General features: G+C 53.8%; 1 protein-coding gene across 2 annotated transcripts in view; it reads left to right on the top strand.

Annotated features, from left to right (window-relative positions):
- The first annotated feature begins 1 nt into the window (after position 1).
- The window catches only part of LOC138268411 (uncharacterized), a 35,144-nt gene continuing 13,051 nt past the window's right edge, over positions 2–22,094 (top strand). Inside the window, exons 1-2 of one of the 2 annotated variants that reach the window (XM_069218020.1) lie at positions 2–189; positions 17,729–17,971. In XM_069218020.1, the coding sequence (XP_069074121.1) occupies positions 17,809–17,971 (163 nt within the window). In that variant the 5' untranslated portion in view covers positions 2–189; positions 17,729–17,808. Of the gene's footprint in view, positions 190–7,247; positions 7,378–17,728; positions 17,972–22,094 lie in introns of those variants that run through there. The other variant, XM_069218021.1, reaches the window with a different exon arrangement.

Here is a 22,094-nt window from a genome sequence, read left to right as displayed (position 1 = left end):
ACGCGCGAAACTATTCAAAACTAAAAGATTCTTCAGCAAAACAATGAGAAAATGAGAAGCCTGAACCTGTGAAGCGAAGTGATCAATTCGTGACGGCCGCGGAGCTCCAAGAACACTGACGTTTAGGTGAATGGACACCCTCTGGAAGAAGGGAGCTCGGGAGCTAGGCATCAACACCTTCAGGCCACAGTACGTGCAGCAAAAGCTGAGAAGGGCTTTTCTAACCCCACTAACGACTCAGGCCTGAGAAGGCCTCTTCCAACCTCACCCATGACTTAGGGCTGGGAAGGGTTCTTCCACTCTGACCAAGGGCTGAGCAGGGCTCTTCCACCCTCACTAATGACTCAGGGCTGAGAAAGGCTCTTCCACCCTCCCTAATGACCCAGGGCTGAGAAGGGCTTTTCTAACCCCACTAACGACTCAGGCCTGAGAAGGCTTCTTCCAACCTCACCCATGACTTAGGGCTGGGAAGGGTTCTTCCAACCTCACCAATGACTCATAACTCATGACTTAGGGCTGAGAAGGGCTCTTCCACTCTCATCAATGACCAAGGGCTGAGCAGGGCTCTTCCACCCTCACTAATGACTCAGGGCTGAGAAAGGCTCTTCCACCCTCACTAATGACTCAGGGCTGAGAAAGGCTCTTCCACCCTCACTAATGACCAAGGGCTGAGCAGGGCTCTTCCACCCTCACTAATGACTCAGGGCTGAGAAAGGCTCTTCCACCCTCCCTAATGACCCAGGGCTGAGAAGGGCTCTTCCAACCTCACTAATGACCCAGGACTGAGAAGGGCTGCTCCACCCTCACTAATGACCCAGGCCTGGGAAGAGCTGCTCCACCCTCACTAATGACCCAGGGCTGGGAAGAGCTGCTCCACCCTCACTAATGACCCAGGGCTGAGAAGGGCTCTTCCAACCTCACTAATGACTCAGGGCTGAGAAGGGCTCTTCCAACCTCACTAATGACTCGGGGCTGAGAAGGGCTCTTCCACCCTCACTAATGACTCATGACTCAGGGGTGAGAATGGCTCTTCCAACCTCTCTAATGGCTCAGTGCTGAGAAGGGCTCTTCCACCCTCACTAATGACTCAGGGCTGAGAAGGGCTCTTCCAACCTCATTAATGTCTCAAGGCTGAGAAGGGCTCTTCCAACCTCACTAATGACTGAGGGCGGAGAAGGGCTCTTCCATCCTCACTAATGACCTAAGGTTGAGAAAGGCTGCTCCAACCTCACTAATGACTCAGGGCTGAGAAGGGCTCTTCCACCCTCACTAATGACTCAGGGCTGAGAAGGGCTCTCCCAAACTCACTAATGACTCAGAGCTGACGAGGGCTGAGAAGGCCTCCTCCACCCTCACTAATGACCCAGGGCTGAGAAGGGCTCTTCCAACCTCACTAATGACTCATGACTCAGGGCTGAGAAAGGCTCTGCCAATCTCACTAAGGACTCAAGGCTGAGAAAGGCTCTGCCAACCTCACTAATGACTCAAGGCTGAGAAGGGCAGCAACGCAGACCTGGAGCCGTAGAAGAGTTCCTGGAGGATGCAGTCGATGTCCCATGCCGGATGAAAGATTTCAGTCAGTTAGTGGTGTGTAAAAGCCACCAACAAGCCTTGGCAAAGGCAGAAGTCACAGTGAAGCAAATGTGGAGCTGACCGGGACAGGAGAACTCAAGGCAGAGAGTCCACAGAAGAAAAGGCAGCCCACACAGGAGACCCCTGGGACAAGAACCCAGGAGTCGCAGAAGAGCCCACGTAGCACAACTGGAGAAGGGTCCCATGCCACAGGAGAAGCATGCAGAGGGCTGTGCATCATAGGAAGGAGTGCTAGGGGCTGGGGCCACACAGAGCCTGAAGATCCCTTGGAGGAGATGCCAACACGCCTTGGTAGCTGCAAGAGACGTGGTGCAGGGGGGTACTGTCCTGTGTGGGAAGGCAAGGGCTTACCTCCACCAAAGTTGGACAGCTGGCAGAGAGGGCCAAGGGGACCACTCCAGACCACTACCCGTGATGCAGGATCCACGCAGCTCCGAATGAAAGGAGTTCCACACAGCTGGTCGTCGTTGCAGTTGGTGCCTGCGGATCCAGGGACGTGACTTCTTCACTCCAAGAGAGATTCCTTCTTGTGCAGGCTGAAGACTTGCCGCCCTCAGAGGATGCACCGCTGGGGAAATATTGCATAAGCTGGAAGGAGCCGTAGAAACAATGTTGCAGATGTTGTGGATGCAGATTGTCGGTTCCTGGAGGGTCGAGTCACAGCTCCAGTGGCTGGAAGTTGAAGTGGGGGTTGCAGAGGAGTCCTGCTGGAATCTAGCAAGCCAAATCTGAGGACCCACCCAAGAAAGAGACCCTAAATAGCCCTGAAAGGGGGATTGGTCACCTAGCCAGGTGACAAACTATCAGGAGGGGGCTCTGACGTCACCTACCTGACCTGGCCACTCAGATGCTCCCAGAGGCCTCTACCCACCTTGGATTCAAGATGGCAGAACCCAGGGACCCTCCGGAGGAGCTCTGAGCACCACCCCTGGTGTGGTGATGGACAGGGGAGTGTTCACTCCCCTTTCCATTGTCCGGTTTCGTGACAGAGCAGGGACTGGAGGTCCAAGTATCAGCTCTTCCAACCACTCTAGCTCTGGAAGACCCATCAGCCTGGGGTTGGGCCATCAGGATATTCAGGGCACACCTGTTATCCTGACCCATACGTGTATTCAGCAGACAGGCAGAGAACGAATGGTTAAGCGAGAAAATGCCCACTTTCTACAAGTGGCATTTTCAAACTTACAGTTCTAAAACCAACTTCACCAAAAGATGTATTTTGAAATTGAGTTCAGATACCCCAAACTCCATATCTCTACGTGCTCCCAATGGGAAATTACACTTAAAAGATATTTCAAGGCAATTGCCATGTTACCCTATGGGAGAGATAGGCCTTGCAATAGTGAAAACTGAGTTTAGCAGTATTTAACTATCAGGACATGTAAAGCACACCAGTACATGTCCTATCTTTGAAATATTCTGCACCCTACCCATGGGGCTGCCTGGCCTACTTTAGGTGTGACTTATATGTAGTAAAAGGAAAGGTTTGGGCCAGGCAAGTGGGTGCATTTGCCAGGTTGAAATGGCAGTGCAAAACTACACACACACACACACTGCATCGGCAGGTCCGAGACATGTTTACAGGGCTAATCATGTGGGTGGCACAATCAGTGCTGCAGGCCCACTAGTAGCATTTGATTTACAGGCCCTGGTCACACACAGTGCACTTTACTAGGGACTTACTAGTAAATCAGATATGCCAATCATGGAAAACCAATCACCAATACAATTTAGATAGACAGCATATGCATTTTAGCACTGGTTCGTAGTGGTAAGGTGCCCAGAGTCCTAATGCCAACAAAAACAGGTCAGAAAAAATAGAAAGATGAAGGCAAAAACTTTGGGGGTAACCCTGCAAAAACGGCCAGATCCAACACTGGGTTACAGAGTGTGTGTGCTGGCGTCTTCAGATTTTTGATACAACTGCTGGTACAGTCTATGCATGCAACACTGCCTTCAGATTTATTCTTCATAAATGCATCACTTCTGTCTTCATTTCAAGAAAAAGTATCACAAGTGTAATTTCTACTCCCAGGGCATATTTATGATCTGGTTTGCATCACGTTTGCACCATGCGTGCTACATGTGCAATGCAAACCTTAAATGCTATTTATGAAGCCAGGTAAGGCCACTCTGCTGGGCCCACGTGGATCCATAAATCTTTCGTAATGCAAAGCAGCGCAAATCGCTGTGTTGCCTTACTCTGCACTGCGAAGGCATTCCGTGGGTGCTGCGTGGGTGTTCCCATGCAACTCCAATGGATTTTGATGCTTTCCCACATCAGAACTGGTAAACCTGAGAATGCACCAAAATGCTGCGCCTTCCCGGGGAGAGGCAAGGAGCACAAATATATATTTATTTCTCCTTCTACTTCCTCTTTTTAGGAATGTGCCTCCGGGTTGTTGTTGTGCAGGACGTGCCTCTTCCTGCACAAAACAAACCTGCTTGCAACGCCGGCACCCGTGCACCATGGAGCAAGGGTGCCGGCGTTGGTGCTAGGCTGCCAAAAGTGCAGGACAGAGACAGCCCACTCGCAGTGTATTATGTCACCTACACACAGTGAAGTGAGTCGTCTACAGGGCAGAGCCCACTCACAGTTGAGTGTGTCGCCTACAAGAGAGAGCCAGCTCAGAATGAAGTGTGTCACCTTCAGAAGCAAAAGCAAGCCCACTCACAGTGGTGCCACCTACAACAGCGGCCTGCTCACAGTGGAATGTACCTACAAAAGAGAGCCCGCTCACAGTGAAGGTGACTTATAAGTTACTTAAGTGCAGTGGTAAATGGCTGTGAAATAACGTGGACGTTATTTCACTCAGGCTGCAGTGGCAGGCCTGTGTAAGAATTGTCAGAGCTCCCTATGGGTGGCAAAAGAAATGCTGCAGCCCATAGGGATCTCCTGGAACCCCAATACCCTGGGTACCTCAGTACCATATACTAGGGAATTATAAGGGTGTTCCAGTATGCCAATGTGAATTGGTGAAATTGGTCACTAGCCTGTTAGTGACAATTAGGAAAGCAGAGAGAGCATAACCACTGAGGTTCTGGTTAGCAGAGCCTCAGTGAGACAGTTAGTCATCACACAGGGAACACATACAGGGCACACTTATGAGCACTGGGGCCCTGTCTGGCAGGATCCCAGTGAGACAGTGAAAACACCCTGACATATACTCACAAACAGGCCAAAAGTGGGGGTAACAAGGCTAGAAAGAGGCTACCTTCCTACACTGACTCTTTGCATTGACTGAGCCCCCTACTCTGAGAAGTAACTGAGGTCCCTGACTGAGCAGTGACTGATCCCCCTGAGTCTAAGAAGTGAATAAACACCAGACTCCGAGAGGTGACTGAGCCTCCATCTCTGAGAAGCGACTGGCCCCTCTGACTCTCACAAGTGACTGAGCTCCCAGACTCTCAGAAGTGAATGAGCTCTCTGTCTCTCAGCAGTGATCGAGCCCTCTGAGAAAAGGCTGAGCTCCCTGACTCTGAGCAGTGACTGAGCCCCCTGACTCTGAGAAGTGATTGAACCCCCTGACTGAGCCCCAACCCCCAACTCAGAGAAGTTACTTTACTCTTTACTCTGAGAAGTGATTGGGCCCCATGACTCTGAGAACTGAGGTCCTTGACTCTAAGAAGTGAGTGTGCCCCCTTACTCAGAGAAGTGAGACTCTTGACTCAGAGAAGTGACTGAGCCCCCTGACTCTAAGAAGTGACTGACTCTGAGAAGTGACTAAGCCCCCTGACTCTGAAAAGTGACTGAACCTCCTCCTCTGACTCTGAGAAGTGATTGAGTACCCGATTCTGAGAAGTGACTGAGCCTCCTGACTCTGAGAAAGGACTGAGTCCCGCCATGATTCTGAGAAATGACTGAGCCTCCTCTCAGAAGTGACTGAGCTCCCTGACTCTGAGCATTGACTGAGCCCCCTGACTCAGAGAAGTGACTATAAGCCCCTGACTCTGAGAAGTGACTGAGGTCCCTGACTGAGCAGTGACTGATCCCCTGAGTGTGAGAAGTGATTGAACCCCCGACTTCGAGAGGTCGCTGAGCCTCCATCTCTGAGAAGTGTCTCACCCCCTGACTCTAAGAGGCGACTGAGCCCCCTGACTCCCACAAGTGTCTGTGCCCTGACTCTCAGAAGTGACTGAGCCCCCTGACTCTGAGAAGTGACCGAGCCCCCGACTCAGCTCCAGAGACATGAGTGAGCTCTTTGACTATGAGCAGTGACTAAGCCCTCTGAGAAAAGGCTGAGCTCCCTGACTGTGAGCATTGACTGAGCCCTCTGAGAAGCGACTGAGGCCCCTAACTCTGAGAAGTGACTGAGCCCCCTGACTTTGAGAAGTGACTGAGGTCCCTGACTCTGAGAAGTGACTGAGCCCTCTGACTCTGAGAAGTGAGTAAGCTCTCTGTCTCTGAGCAATGACTGAGCCCTCTGAGAAGACTCAACTCCCTGACTCTGAGCAGTGACTGAGCCTCCTGACTTTGAGAAGTGATTGAATCCCCGCCTCTGAGAGGTGACTAAGCCTTCAACTCTGAGAAGTGTCTGAGCCCCTGACTCTCAGAAGTGACTGAACGCCCCATCCCACGACTCTGAGAAATTACTGAGCCCCCCTGGCTCTGAGAAGTGACTGGGCCCCCTGACTCGGAGAAGTGACTGAGCCCACTGACTCTGAGATGTGCATGAGCTCCCTTATTCTGAGAAGTGACTCAGCCCCGTGACTCTGAGAAATGACTGAGCTCCTTGACTCTGAGAAGTGACTGATTCCCCTGACTCTGAGAAGTGAGTGAGCCTCCTGACTCTGAGACGTGACTGAGCCCTCTGACACGAAGTGACTGCACTCCTGGCTGAGCCCCCTGACTCTGAGAAGTGACTGAGCCCCCTGACTCTGAGAAGTGACTGAGCTCCTTGACTCTGAGAAGTAACCGAGCCCCCTGACTGAGCCCCCCCCCCCAACTCCGAGAAGTGATTGCGCTCCCCAAGCCCGAGAAGTGACTGAGCTCCCGGACTATGAGAAGTGAGTGAGCCCCCTGACTCTGGAAGTGACTGAGCCCTCTGACACAAAGTGACTGAACCTCCTGGCTGAGCCCCCTGACACTAAGAAGTGACTGAGTTCCCGGACTATGAGAAGTGAGTGAGCCCCCTGACTCTGAGAAGTGACTGAGCCCCCTGACTCGGAGAAGTGCATGAGCTCCCTTATTCTGAGAAGTGACTGAGCCCCCTGACTCGGAGAAGTGAATGAGCTCCTTGACTCTGAGAAGTGATTGAGCCCCCTAGCTTTGAGAAGTGGCTGAGCTCCCTATGAGAAGTGAGTGAGCCTCCTGACTCTGAGAAGTGACTAAGCCCTTTGACACGAAGTGGCTGAAACTCCTGGCTGAGCCCCCTGACCCTAAGAAGTGACTGAGCCCCCCATGTCCCTGACACAAGGAAGTGACTGAGCCCCTCCAGCAAGGACCCTGGGAAGTGACGGAGCCGCCCTCACCCTATGAGAAGTGACTGACACTTTGAGGTCACTGCCCCCCCTCAGGACAGTGGGAAGTGGCTGCACTGCCCCCTCCCGCACCAGGACACCTGAAGGCGACAGGTGAGCCCGGCGCCCCGCCCACACCTGTGTTTTGACCTTGGCCCAGTGTTTGGTTGCCCCTGGCGCTGTTTGTGTGAAGACCTGCCCTGCCGAGGAGCACACAGAAGGTGCAGGCGCCAGGACTCACCCGGAGTGGAAGCGATCCTGCCCAGGGCATGGGCGCCCCCACCCTCGGCCTGCCCCCCCCACCGGCCCCTCGAGCACCCGAAGGTACCAGGGACTTCTCAGGGAGTGGGCAATACATGCTGGCACGTGAGGCCGACTCTGCCCCGCCCCTGCCAGGACTCCACACACTGCCTGGCACCCAACTGACTCTCCCCAGCCCCACTGCCATTTCAGAGACAGCAGCATGGCATGTGACTGACTCTCCCCAGCCCCACTGCCATGTGACTGACTCTCCCCAGCCCCACTGCCGTTTCAGAGACACCAGCATGGCATGTGACTGACTCTCCCCAGCCCCACTGCCGTTTCAGAGACACCAGCATGGCATGTGACTGACTCTCCCCAGCCCCACTGCCATGTGACTGACTCTCCCCAGCCCCACTGCCATTTCAGAGACACCAGCATGGCATGTGACTGACTCTGCCCCAGCCCCACTGCCATGTGACTGACTCTGCCCCAGCCCCACTGCCATTTCAGAGACACTAGCATGGCATGTGACTGACTCTGTCCCAGCCCCACTGCCATGTGACTGACTCTGTCCCAGCCCCACTGCCATGTGACTGACTCTGCCCCAGCCCCACTGCCATTTCAGAGACACCAGCATGGCATGTGACTGACTCTGCCCCAGCCCCACTGCCATTTCAGAGACACCAGCATGGCATGTGACTGACTCTGTCCCAGCCCCACTGCCGTTTCGGAGACACCAGCATGGCATGTGACTGACTATGCCCCAGCCCCACTGCCATGTGACTGACTCTGCCCCAGCCCCACTGCCATGTGACTGACTCTCCCCAGCCCCACTGCCATGTGACTGACTCTGCCCCAGCCCCACTGCCATGTGACTGACTCTCCCCAGCCCCACTGCCATTTCAGAGACACCAGCATGGCATGTGACTGACTCTGCCCCAGCCCCACTGTCATGTGACTGACTCTGCCCCAGCCCCACTGCCATTTCAGAGACACTAGCATGGCATGTGACTGACTCTGTGCCAGCCCCACTGCCATGTGACTGACTCTGCCCCAGCCCCACTGCCATTTCAGAGACACCAGCATGGCATGTGACTGACTCTGTCCCAGCCCCACTGCCGTTTCGGAGACACCAGCATGGCATGTGACTGACTATGCCCCAGCCCCACTGCCATGTGACTGACTCTGCCCCAGCCCCACTGCCGTTTCGGAGACAGCAGCATGGCATGTGACTGGCTCTGCCCCAGCCATAATGACCTTTCAGAGACACCAGCATGGCATGGATTGGCCCTGCCCCAGCCCTTATGACCTTTCAGTGATGCCAGCACGGCTCTGCTCCAGCTTTCCTGACCTTCCAGAGACGCCTTCCTCCCTGACTGCTCCAGCTGTACAGGCATTTCATAGAGACCCACCTGGTGTGACAAGCCCTCCTGCCCTGCAGTGCCTGTGATCTGCCCTGCTATAGAGCCCAGACTGCCCTGCAGTGCCTGTGATCTGCCCTGCTGTATAGCCCAGACTGCCCTCAGTGCCTGTGATCTGCCCCCGCTGTAGAGCCCAGACTGCCCTGCAGTGCCTGTGATCTGTCCCCGCTGTAGAGCCCAGAGTGCCCTCAGTGCCTGTGATCTGCCCCCGCTGTAGAGCCCAGACTGCCCTGCAGTGCCTGTGATCTGCCCTGCTGTAGAGCCCAGACTGCCCTGCAGTGCCTGTGATCTGCCCTGCTGTAGAGCCCAGACTGCCCTGCAGTCCCTGTGATCTGCCCCCGCTGCAGAGCCCAGACTGCCCTGCAGTGCCTGTGATCTGCCCCCGCTGTAGAGCCCAGACTGCCCTGCAGTGCCTGTGATCTGCCCTGCTGTAGAGCCCAGACTGCCCTGCAGTGCCTGTGATTTGCCCCCGCTGCAGAGACCAAACTGCCCTGCAGTGCCTGTGATCTGCCCCTGCTGTAGAGCCAAGACTGCCCTGCAGTGCCTGTGATCTGCCCCTGCTGTAGAGCCAAGACTGCCCTCAGTGCCTGTGATCTGCCCTCGCTGTAGAGCCCAGACTGCCCTGCAGTGCCTGTGATCTGCCCTCGCTGTAGAGCCCAGACTGCCCTGCAGTGCCTGTGATCTGCCCTCGCTGTAGAGCCCAGAGTGCCCTCAGTGCCAGTGATCTGCCCCTCTCTGTATAGCCCAGACTGCCCTGCAGTGCCTGTGATCTGCCCCCGTACAGCCCAGACTGCCCTCAGTGCCTGTGATCTGCCCCTGCTGTAGAGCCCAGACTGCCCTCAGTGCCTGTGGTCTGCCCCAGGTGTAGAGCCCAGACTGCCTAGCAGTGCCTGTGATCTGCCCTCGCTATAGAGCCCAGAGGGCCCTCAGTGCCTGTGATCTGCCCCTCTCTGTATAGCCCAGACTGCCCTGCAGTGCCTGCAATATGCCCCCGGTGTAGAGCCCAGACTGCCCTGCAGTGCCTGTGATCTGCCCCCGCTGTAGAACCCAGACTGCCCTGTAGTGCCTGTGATCTGCCCCCGCTGTAGAGCCCAGACTGCCCTGCAGTGCCAGTGATCTGCCCTGCTGTAGTGCCCAGACTGCCCTGCAGTGCCTGTGATCTGCCCCCGTACAGCCCAGACTGCCCTCAGTGCCTGTGATCTGCCCCTGCTGTAGAGCCCAGACTGCCCTCAGTGCCTGTGGTCTGCCCCAGGTGTAGAGCCCAGACTGCCTAGCAGTGCCTGTGATCTGCCCTCGCTATAGAGCCCAGAGGGCCCTCAGTGCCTGTGATCTGCCCCTCTCTGTATAGCCCAGACTGCCCTGCAGTGCCTGCAATATGCCCCCGGTGTAGAGCCCAGACTGCCCTGCAGTGCCTGTGATCTGCCCCCGCTGTAGAACCCAGACTGCCCTGCAGTGCCTGTGATCTGCCCCCGCTGTAGAGCCCAGACTGCCCTGCAGTGCCAGTGATCTGCCCTGCTGTAGTGCCCAGACTGCCCTGCAGTGCCTGTCCACCTTATGCCCATGGGTCCTGATTACATCTTGGAGCCCTCTGGCCCCTCCCCTCAGACCTGCACCGGGGGGGGGGGGGGGGGGGTGAGTCTGTGCACCCCAGGGCAGGGAAGGGAATCCACACCCCGGGGGAAAGAGACCCCACCCACGCTGGGCATCTGCACCCCAAGAGTGGAGTTTCACAACAATTCTCTAATCCTCCAGGCAAGTGAACTCTACCCAGCCAGGGCACCTTCACCTCCACCTGGGCCCTTGTACCCCGAGATGGGGAAATTCCACCCAATCAGGGTACCTGCACCCCCACCTCGTACTCGGCCCTTGTACCCCGAAAGGAAGGGAACTCTACCCAGCCAGGGCACCTTTACCCCCAGGCTGGGCCCTTGTACCCCGAGAGAAAGGGAACTCCACCCATCCAGGGCACCTCCACCCCCACCTGGGCCCTTTGTACCCAAGAGGGAGGGAACTCCACCCAGCCAGGACACCTTCAACCCAAGGCTGGGCCCTTGTATGCAGAGAGGGAAAGAGCTCCACCCATTTAGCGTACCTTCACCCCTAGGCTGGGTCCTTGTACCTCGAGAGGGAGGGAATTCCACCCATCCAGGGCACCTCCACCCCCACCTGGGCCCTTTGTACCCGAGAGGGAGGGAACTCCTCCCATTCAGGGCACCTTCACCCCAACCTGGGCTCTCGTGCTCTGTTATGGACGCTCTAGCAGCTGGCACTCTCTGGGGTGGCACTATGTGTAACCGGCACTCTTTGCAGCCAGTCCCCACTCTGTAAAGGATGCTTCATGCAGCTGGCACTGTCTGGAGTGGCACTGTGTAATTGGCACCCTCTGCAGACAGTCCTTACTCTGTAAAGGAAGTTCTAGCAGCTGGCACTTTCTGGAGTGGCACTCTATGTAACTGGCACTCCCTACAGTTAGTCCTCACTCTGTAATGGAGGTTCCATGCAGCTGGCACTCTCTGGGGTGGCACTTTGTGTAACTGGCACTCTCTAGAGCCAGTGCTCATTCTGTAATGGATGCTCAATGCAGCTGGCACTGTCTGGGGTGGCACTCTGTGTAACTGGCACTCTCTACAGTTAGTCCTCACTGTGTAATGGATGCTCTAGCAGCTGGCACTCTCTGGGGTGCCACTCTGTGTAACTGGCACGCTCTAGAGCCAGTACTCACTCTGTAATGGATGCTCCATGCAGCTGGCACTCTGTGTAGCTGGCACTCTCTGCAGCCAGTCCTTACTCTGTAATGCATGCTCAAGCAGCTGGTAATGTCTGGTTTGGCACTCTCTGTAACTGGCACTCTCTTCAGCCAGACCTTACTCTGTAATGAACGCTCTAGCAGCTGGCACTCTCTGGGGTGGCACTCTGTGTAACTGGCACTCTCTGCAGCCAGTCCTTACTCTGTAATGGACGCTCTAGCAGCTGCCCCTGTCTGGAGTGGCACTGTGTAGCTGGCACTCTCTACAGCCAGTCCTCACTCTGTAATGGATGCTTCATGCAGCTGGCAGTCTCTGGGGTGGCACTCTCTACAGCCAGTCCTTACTCTGTAATGGATGCTCTGGCAGTTGGCACTCTCTGGGGTGGCACTCTGTGTAACTGGCACTTTCTGCAGCCAGTCCTCACTCTGTAATGGATGCTCCATGCAGCTGGCACTCTCTGGGGTGGCACTCCGTGTAACTGGCATTCTCTAGAGACAGTCCTCACTCAGTAATGGATACTCAATGCAGCTGGCACTCTCTGGGGTGGCACTCTGTGTAACTGGCACTCTCCTGCTAGTCCTTACTCTTTAATGGAAGCTCTATCAGCTGGCACTCTCTGGGATGGCACAATATATAATTGGCACTCTCTGCAGCCAGTCCTTACTCTGTAATGGATGGTTCATGCAGCTGGCAGTCTCTGGGGTGGCACTCTCTGTAACGGGCACTCTCTACAGCCAGTCCTCACTCTGTAATGCATGCTCTAGCAGCTGGCATGCTCTGTAACTGGCACTCTCTTCAGCCAGTCCTTACTCTCTAATGGACGCTCTAGCAGCTACCACTGTATGGAGTGGCACTGTGTAGCTGGCACTCTCTACAGCCAGTCCTCACTCTGTAATGGATGCTTCATGCAGCTGGTACTCTCTGGGGTGGCACTCTCTGTAACTGGCACTCTCTACATCCAGTCCTTACTCTGTAATGGACGCTCTAGCAGCTGCCACTGTATGGAGTGGCACTGTGTAGCTGGCACTCTCTACATCCAGTCCTCACTCTGTAATGGATGCTTCATGCAGCTGGCACTCTCTACAGCCAGTCCTCACTCTGTAATAGATGCTTCATGCAGCTGGCACTCTCTGGGGTGGTACTCTCTGTAACTGGCACTCTCTACAGCCAGTCCTCACTCTGTAATGGATGCTCAGTGCATCTGGCACTCTCTGGGGTGGCACTCTCTGTAACTGCCACTCTCTAGAGCCAGTCCTTACTCCCTTATGGATGCTCCTGGCAGCTGGCACTCTCCGGGGTGGTATTCTGTGTAACTAGCACTCTCGGCAGCCAGTCCTTACTCTGTAATGGAAGCTCTAGCAGCTGGCACTCTCTGGGGTGGCACTCTGTGTAACTGGCACTCTCTGCAGCCAGTCCTTACTCTGTAATGGATGCTCCATGCAGCTGGCACTCTCTGGGTTGGCACTCTGTGTAACTGGCACACTTTGCAACCAGTCCTTACTCTGTAATGGAAGTTCTAGCAGCTGGCACTGTCTGGAGTGGCACGCTGTGTAACTGGCACTCTATACAGTTAGTCCTCACTCTGTAATAGATGCTCCATGCAGTTGGCACACTCTGGGGTGGCATTCTGTGTAACATGCACTCTCTGCATCCAGTCCTTACTCTGTAATGGATGCTCTGGCATCTGGCACTCTCTGGGGTGGCACTCTCTACAGCCAGTCCTTACTCCGTAATGGATGCTCCATGCAGCTGGCACTCTCTGGGGTCGCACTCTCTAACTGGCACTCTCTGCAGCCAGTCCTTACTCTGCAATGGACGTGCTAGCAGCCGGCACTGTCTGGAGTGCCCCCTCTGTAACCGGCACTCTCTTCAGCCAGTTCTTATTCTGTAATGGATGCTCTAGGAGCTGGCATTATCTGGTGTGGCACTATATGTAAGTGGCACTCTCTAGAGCCAGTCCTCACTCTGTAATGGATGCTTCATGCAGCTGGCACTCTCTTCAGCCAGTCCTTACTCTGTAATGGATGCTCTGGCAGTTGGCACTGTCTGGAGTGGCACTGTGTAACTGGCACTCTCTACAGCCAGTCCATACTCTGTAATAGATGCTCTGGCAGTTGGCACTCTCTGGGGTGGCACTCTGTGTAACTGGCACTTTCTGCAGCCAGTCCTCACTCTGTAATGGATGCCCCATGCAGCTGGCACTCTGTGTAACTGGCACTCTCTAGAGCCAGTCCTCACTCTGTAATGGATACTCAATGCAGCTGGCACTCTCTGGGGTGGCACTCTGTGTAACTGGCACTGTCTGCTGCTAGTACTTACTCTTTAATGGAAGCTCTATCAGCTGGCACTCTCTGGGATGGCACTATATGTAATTGGCACTCTCTGCAGCCAGTCCTTAATCTGTAATGGATGCTTCATGCAGCTGGAAGCCTCTGGTGACACTCTGTAACTGGCACTCTCTACAGCCAGTCCTCACTCTGTAATGCATGCTCTAGCAGCTAGCACAGTCTGTAACTGGCACTCTCTTCAGCCAGTCCTTACTTTCTAATGGACACTCTCGCAGCTGCCACTGTCTGGAGTGGCACTGTGTAGCTGGCACTCTCTACAGCCAGTCCTCACTCTGTAATGGATGCTTCATGCAGCTGGTACTCTCTGGGGTGGCACTCTCTGTAACTGGCACTCTCTTCAGCCAGTCTTTGTAATTGACGCTCTAGCAGCTGCCACTGTCTGGAGTGGCACTGTGTAGCTGGCACTCTCTACAGCCAGTCCTCACTCTGTAATAGATGCTTCATTAAGCTGGCACTCTCTGGGGTGGCACTCTGTGTAACTGGCACTCTCTGCAGCCAGTCCTTACTCTGTAATGGATGCTCCATGCAGCTGGCACTCTCTGGGTTGGCACTCTGTGTAACTGGCACACTTTGCAACCAGTCCTTACTCTGTAATGGAAGTTCTAGCAGCTGGCACTGTCTGGAGTGGCACGCTGTGTAACTGGCACTCTATACAGTTAGTCCTCACTCTGTAATAGATGCTCCATGCAGCTGGCACACTCTGGGGTGGCATTCTGTGTAACATGCACTCTCTGCATCCAGTCCTTACTCTGTAATGGATGCTCTGGCATCTGGCACTCTCTGGGGTGGCACTCTCTACAGCCAGCCCTTACTCCGTAATGGATGCTCCATGCAGCTGGCACTCTCTGGGGTCGCACTCTCTAACTGGCACTCTCTGCAGCCAGTCCTTACTCTGCAATGGACGTGCTAGCAGCCGGCACTGTCTGGAGTGCCCCCTCTGTAACCGGCACTCTCTTCAGCCAGTTCTTATTCTGTAATGGATGCTCTAGGAGCTGGCATTATCTGGTGTGGCACTATATGTAAGTGGCACTCTCTAGAGCCAGTCCTCACTCTGTAATGGATGCTTCATGCAGCTGGCACTCTGTGTAACTGGCACTCTCTAGAGCCAGTCCTCACTCTGTAATGGATACTCAATGCAGCTGGCACTCTCTGGGGTGGCACTCTGTGTAACTGGCACTGTCTGCTGCTAGTACTTACTCTTTAATGGAAGCTCTATCAGCTGGCACTCTCTGGGATGGCACTATATGTAATTGACACTCTCTGCAGCCAGTCCTCACTCTGTAATGAATGCTCTAGCAGCTAGCACAGTCTGTAACTGGCACTCTCTTCAGCCAGTCCTTACTCTCTAATGGACACTCTCGCAGCTGCCACTGTCTGGAGTGGCACTGTGTAGCTGGCACTCTCTACAGCCAGTCCTCACTCTGTAATGGATGCTTCATGCAGCTGGTACTCTCTGGGGTGGCACTCTGTGTAACTGGCACTCTCTGCAGCCAGTCCTTACTCTGTGATGGATGCTCCATGCAGCTGGCACTCTCTGGGGTGGCACTCTGTGTAACTGGCACTGTCTGCTGCTAGTACTTACTCTTTAATGGAAGCTCTATCAGCTGGCACTCTCTGGGATGGCACTATATGTAATTGGCACTCTCTGCAGCCAGTCCTTAATCTGTAATGGATGCTTCATGCAGCTGGAAGCCTCTGGTGGCACTCTGTAACTGGCACTCTCTACAGCCAGTCCTCATTCTGTAATGCATGCTCTAGCAGCTAGCACAGTCTGTAACTGGCACTCTCTTCAGCCAGTCCTTACTCTCTAATGGACACTCTCGCAGCTGCCACTGTCTGGAGTGGCACTGTGTAGCTGGCACTCTCTACAGCCAGTCCTCACTCTGTAATGGATGCTTCATGCAGCTGGTACTCTCTGGGGTGGCACTCTCTGTAACTGGCACTCTCTTCAGCCAGTCTTTACTCTGTAATTGACGCTCTAGCAGCTGCCACTGTCTGGAGTGGCACTGTGTAGCTGGCACTCTCTACAGCCAGTCCTCACTCTGTAATAGATGTTTCATGCAGCTGGCACTCTCTACAGCCAGTCCTCACTCTGTAATAGATGCTTCATTAAGCTGGCACTCTCTGGGGTGGTACTCTCTGTAACTGGCACTCTCTAGAGCCAGTCCTCAGTCTGTAATGGATGCTCCATGCAGCTGGCACTCTCTGTAACTGGCACTCTCTACAGCCAGTCCTCACTCTGTAATGGATGCTCAATGCATCTGGCACTCTCTAGAGCCAGTCCTTACTCCCTAATGGATGCTCCTGGCAGCTGGCACTCTCTGGGGTGGCACTCTGTGTAACTGGCACTCTCTGCAGCCAGTCCTTACTCTGTAATGGAAGTTCTAGCAGCTGGCACTGTCTGGAGTGGCACTGTGTAACTGTCACTCTCTACAGTTAGTCCTCACTCTGTAATGGATGCTCCATGCATCTGGCACTCTCTGTAACTGGCACTCTCTAGAGCCAGTCCTTACTCCCTAATGGATGCTCCTGGCAGCTGACACTCTCTGGGGTGGCAATCTGTGTAACTGGCACTCTCTGCAGCCAGTCCTTACACTGTAATGGATACTCCATGCAGTTGGCACTCTCTGGGGTGGCACTCTGTGTAACTGGTACTCTCTGCAACCAGTCCTTACTCTGTAATGGAAGTTCTAGCAGCTGGCACTGTCCGGAGTGGCACGCTGTGTAACTGGCACTCTATACAGTTAGTCCTCACTCTATGATGGATGCTCCATGCAGCTGGCACTCTCTGGGGTGGCACTCTGTGTAACTGGCACTCTCTGCAGCCAGTCCTTACTCTGTGATGGATGCTCTAGCAGCTGGCACTCTCTGGGGTGACACTCTGTGTAACTGGCACTCTCTGCAACCAGTCCTTACTCTGTAGTGGAAGTTCTAGCAGCTGGCACTGTCTGGAGTGGCACGCTGTGTAACTGGCACTCTATACAGTTAGTCCTCACTCTATGATGGATGCTCCATGCAGCTGGCACTCTCTGGGGTGGCACTCTGTGTAACTGGCACTCTCTGCAGCCAGTCCTTACTCTGTAATGGATACTCCATGCAGGTGGCACTCTCTGGGGTGGCACTCTGTGTAACTGGCACTCTCTAGAGCCAGTCCTTACTCCCTAATGGATGCTCCTGGCAGCTGGCACTCTCTGGGGTGGCACTCTCTGTAACTGGCAGTCTCTAGAGTCAGTCCTTACTCTGTAATGGATGCCCCTGGCAGCTGGCACTCTCTACAGCCAGTCCTTACTCTGTAATGGATGCTCCATGCAGCTGGCACTCTCTGGGGTGGCACTCTCTAACCGGCACTCTCTGCAGCCAGTCCTTACTCTGCAATGGACGTTCTAGCAGCCTGCACTGTCTGGGGTGGCCCTCTCTGTAACTGGCACTCTCTTCAGCCAGTGCTTACTCCGTAATGGATGCTCTAGGAGCTGGCATTATCTGGTGTGGCACTATATGTAATTGGCACTCTGTAGAGCCAGTCCTCACCCTATAATGGATGCTTCATTCAGCTGGCAATGTCTGGAGTGGCACTCTTTGTAACTGGGACTCTCTTCAGCCAGTCCTTACTCTGTAATGGACGCTCTAGCAGCTGCCACTGTCGGGAGTGGCACTGTGTAGCTGGCACTCTCTACAGCCTGTCCTCACTCTGTAATAGATGCTTCATGCAGCTGGCACTCTCTTCAGCCAGTCCTTACTCTGTAACAGATGCTGTAGCAGCTGGCATTATCTGGTGTGGCATTATTATATATGTAATTGGCACTCTCTACAGCCAGTCCTCACTCTGTAATGGATGCTCCATGCAACTGGCACTCTCTGTAACTGGCACTCACTGCAGCGCACACTCTCATCCGCTGACGCCTCTTTTCCTTCACAGGTGAGATAAGGCGTGCCTTGCATGGACACCCCACCAAGGAGAGCTGAGGCCCCAACCCTCCTTGACAGGGCCCTGGACCAATGGCGAAGCTCAGCTTGGAGCAGAGGGCCAGGGGAGGCCAGAAGAGACTGCCTCCTATCCAGGCATCAGAGACGACACAACATCTGGACAGGCGTCAAGTGTCCCCTATTTATTGGTCAGATCTGTACCTACCTGCCACCAGGTGCCCAGCACAGCCTCCAGGTGAGGGTCCACGGTCGATGCGGGAGAAGGGTGGGTCTCCAGCTCTTGCACATCACCAAGGGTCTGCAGGGCTTGTGCCAGAGGGCGGGCCCTGTACGTGCCCCATCCCTCTGGAGAGCAGCGCAGGACAGCACAGGTCCTGGGAAGGATTGTATTGAAATCTCATTTATTCACTTGGCCTTTGGGAAAAAGGCCAAAGGCGGGTATGGTTCTACATGTTCATGTGTATTATGTGCTTGTACATGTGTATTATATGACTAATCTTCATGTGTATTGTATGTAGGTACATGTGTATTACATGCCTGTACATGTGTATTATATGCATGTACACATGTATGACATGTCGGTACATGAACACATGTATTACATGACTGTACATCTACTTGGGTATTACGTGTCTGGAGATCTACACATCCACTCAATGCTCATGCCTACACATGTGGATTACATGCCTGTGCAAGTACTAGTGAATTACATGCCTATATAGATGTATTACACACCTGCATACGTACACATGTATTAAATGTCTGTACATGTAGATCTGCATGGCTTTTCTAATACCAGTCCTGGACAGCAGTGAATGTGGCATTCAGGTGCACGTGAAACAAAATGTCCGTCCCAAACAAAGTCAAGCCGCCTCTAGGAATGTCCCTTCCTGCTTCGACAAACAGGAGGTAAATCCCAAAGAAGGGGAGAGAGGGACTGAACCTCCCTGTAGGGCTCTGGCTCAGTTTATGGTGTACACCTATGGTGTGGCGCCAAATACTGAGTCCAGGCAACCTTAGTGATAGTGGGTAGGTGTCCAGACAGCAGAAGCTCTCTGGGGGTAGCTGAGGAGAGCAGCTGAAGCTTAGCCAGGAGGCATGTAGAGCACTTGCAATACCACAGTAGTCAGTCAGTAACTCACTCACACTTACCTTCGGAGATATCTACACACAATATATACACAGAATAACAAGCAGAAATAGCATAGAAATATACAGGCCCCCAGGAGGGGATCAAACCATATACTAAAAAAGTGGAATGTGAAAGACTCCGCCCTCCCCCCAACCAGGGTAAGGGTTGGTTAGCGTAGGGGCTGGGTGAGTTAGGAACACCAGAGGTGAGTACAGTAGGTGGCCCCAGCAACCAGGAGTCTCAGTTACCCTCCCAGTTGTCCCATAGGCTAACACAGGAAGCAGTGGTGGGAGTTTGTGGAATTCAGGTCCCTTCCCTGTGGAACCCGAGGAAACCAGCAGACAAGAGGGTGGATGGAGAGTGACCCTACCCCAGAGTACCACAGAAGACAGGAGTACCTACACCGGCGACCCTGATGCAGAGGGGAGAAGGGACCCTCTCTGAAGACTGTGGATGCCTTGGATTGTCCAGCTGCTGTCACGACCTGTGGACCAGGCTGGTGGAACCCAGGGATGGATTCCAGACGTGGAGGGCCTGCAAAGGAAGGGGCAGAGTCCAGCAGCCTTGGAGGTGCCCAAGTGGCAATGCCCACCCTCCTGGAGATGAAGCTCTTGCAAGTGCAGCTGCGGGTCTAGGAGTCGATGGAGATCCCAGGAGTCACCTACGAGCTGTCCCTCAATGGTCGCCGGTCTGCAGGAGGGTCAGTGATCAGCCAGGTCACCAACAAGCACTATCAAGTGCAAATAGAGGCAGACAAGACTTTTGCAAAGTTGTGAGGACCAGCAAGGTCCAGTAGACTTGACCCAAGAGGGGGAGTCAGAGCTGGCTCTCAGCACACAGGAACGCCAACAGAAGTCAATGGAGCCCCCACAAGTGACCCACAGGCGCCAGGCACAGGGAGTCACAAGGAGGCCTTACCAGCCCAGCAAAACAGAAGTCCCATGTCGCAAGAGTTTCAGGGCAGGAGCTGATCTTCAGTTTGCAGTGTGCTCGAGGTTTCTTGAAAGAGTGAACAAGCTCTTGCAAGTGCAACAGTCGTGGTGCACAGGGGTGCCAGTCCAGTGGCAGGAGCAAGGGCCTACACACTCCCAACTGGGATAGAGGCCAGAGACTCACCACTTGTGTTGCAGGATCTTCGGATGTCCATAGACAGTAGACCCCACCAACTGGTTGACGATGCCAGCAGATGCAGGGGAGTGACTCCTTCACTACAAGGGAGATTCCTTTGTGCTTCGTGAGTCCTTGTGACCCTGTTGGATGCACAGCCTTGGATTTTGCAGTATTCTTGTAGGATCCAGAGAAACAAAGTTGCAATGGGCGCCTTCCCACCAGAAGTAGACGTATCCAGTTCCAGGGGAAGACCAGCACCAGTTTCTGAGGCCAAGGGCAGAAGATATCTTGCAGAGAATTCCTTGTAGAGTCTTGCTTGACGAATCTGAGGACCCACCCATGAGGGAGCCCTTAAAAACTCTAAAAGGGGGTTGGTCACTCTCTGCAGTGACCTACCTATCGTAGGGGGTCAGGGACTTCCCTTACCTGGCCTAACCAACCAGATTCTCCCAGGGGCCTCTGCACAACATATCTTCAAATGGCAGAATCACGTGGCCACCTGGCAGACCTCTGTGACCTCTCTAGGGGAGGAGCTGGACAAGGGGTGGTCACTCCTTGTCTTTGTGTAGTTTCGCGCCATAATGGGAACCGGGGGTTCCTGAACTGGTACAAACTGGATTATGCAAGGAGGGCACCAAATGTGCCCTTCAAAGCAGTCTAGTGGTGCTCAGAGGCCACGCCACCCCACCCAACCCCCACCTCTTAGACATCTAATACACAGGGAGGGGCTGTCAAACCTCTTTCATGCAGGAAATACTTTGTTCTGCTCCTCTGGCATGAGCCTGGCTCATCAGCAGGAGGGCAGAATAGTGTCTGGGGTCATCAGCAGTTTGGGCTGGCAGCTAGACCCCGTAACACTGCACAAGCATAGACCCCAGAGTACATGGTATCATGCAACTACAACTGGAATTGGTGTAGTTGCATGATTCCAACATGTTTGATTCCAAACAAGCCTCGGTTTGGAGAAGCCATTATGTAGTTGGACCGCTTGTGTTGATCAGTGTCCACTACATACCTTAAGATGGCTTCCCCACTTACAGAGTCCAAGAATTGGCCTGGGGCTTGTAGGGGTACCCTGCCCATGCAGGGGTACCTTCACACTTGGAGACATGCACTCTGCCCTTGGCTGAATGGCCTACCAGAGGGGTGACTTATAATGTCTAAGTGCAGTGGTCAAGTTTGGCAGTGAAAGGTGCATGCCCCCTCTCACGCAGGCTGCAATGGCAGGCCTGCAGACACAGTTTGCATGGGCCCCCATGGGTGGCATAATACATGCTGCAGCACATAGAGGACCACTGGTGTAGCAATGCCCTGGGTACCTAAGTACCATATACTAGGGACTTACATGGGGGCACCAGTATGCCAATTGTGGTTGTAAAAAGTAACAACTAACTAAATTTAAGGGAGAGAGCACGGTCACTGGGGTCCTGGTTAGCAGGATCCCAGTGAACTACAGTCCAAGCACATTGACATTAGGCAAAAAGTGGGGGTAACTATGCCAGAAAGATGGCACTTTCCTACACTCACGGGTTTTTCCTCCCTAAAAAATACAGAGACCACAAATGTATTACTGAGCATCAAGACTAGACAGCTGTGTTTGTGGAAAATAGTATGGATTGTATTCAAGTACCAAAGAGCCCCCAAAGTTGGGAAAAGTACCTACAATTTACGGTAAGCTTCATCATAGGGCTTTCTCCACACACGTAAAACATCTGGTAATGTTTGAGCAGGAGCGCTGAATATCATAAATAGGGATCTGAGCAAGTTAAAACTCCCTAGTTATATCCCATGTCCTCACTTTATTCAGGAAGCCACTGACAGATTTACAAACTAGAAAGTGTGATGGTAAGAGGGTATCATCACTCTACCATCCTCTATGCTAGTTTTGTCAACATGTTTCGGCTGATCCTTTGTGCCCACAAAGGGTCAATGGCCTCCATCGGAAAAAAGATTCCTGAATAACTGTCACATCCCCATAGTCAGAACCCAGGGAACAGTGGAGACCCAAGACCGGCGAGGGAGAACAGCGCCTTTGGGCCTGATTTAGAGATTTAGAGTTTGGCGGAGGGGGTTACTAACATGACGAATCAGATATCCCATCCACCGTATTACGATC

Source organism: Pleurodeles waltl, chromosome 12 (genome assembly GCF_031143425.1).
Source record: "Pleurodeles waltl isolate 20211129_DDA chromosome 12, aPleWal1.hap1.20221129, whole genome shotgun sequence".
Lineage (NCBI taxonomy): Eukaryota > Metazoa > Chordata > Amphibia > Caudata > Salamandridae > Pleurodeles > Pleurodeles waltl.
The sequence above is the reverse complement of the archived record's forward strand: the minus strand, read 5'-3'. Positions and strand labels throughout refer to the sequence as shown.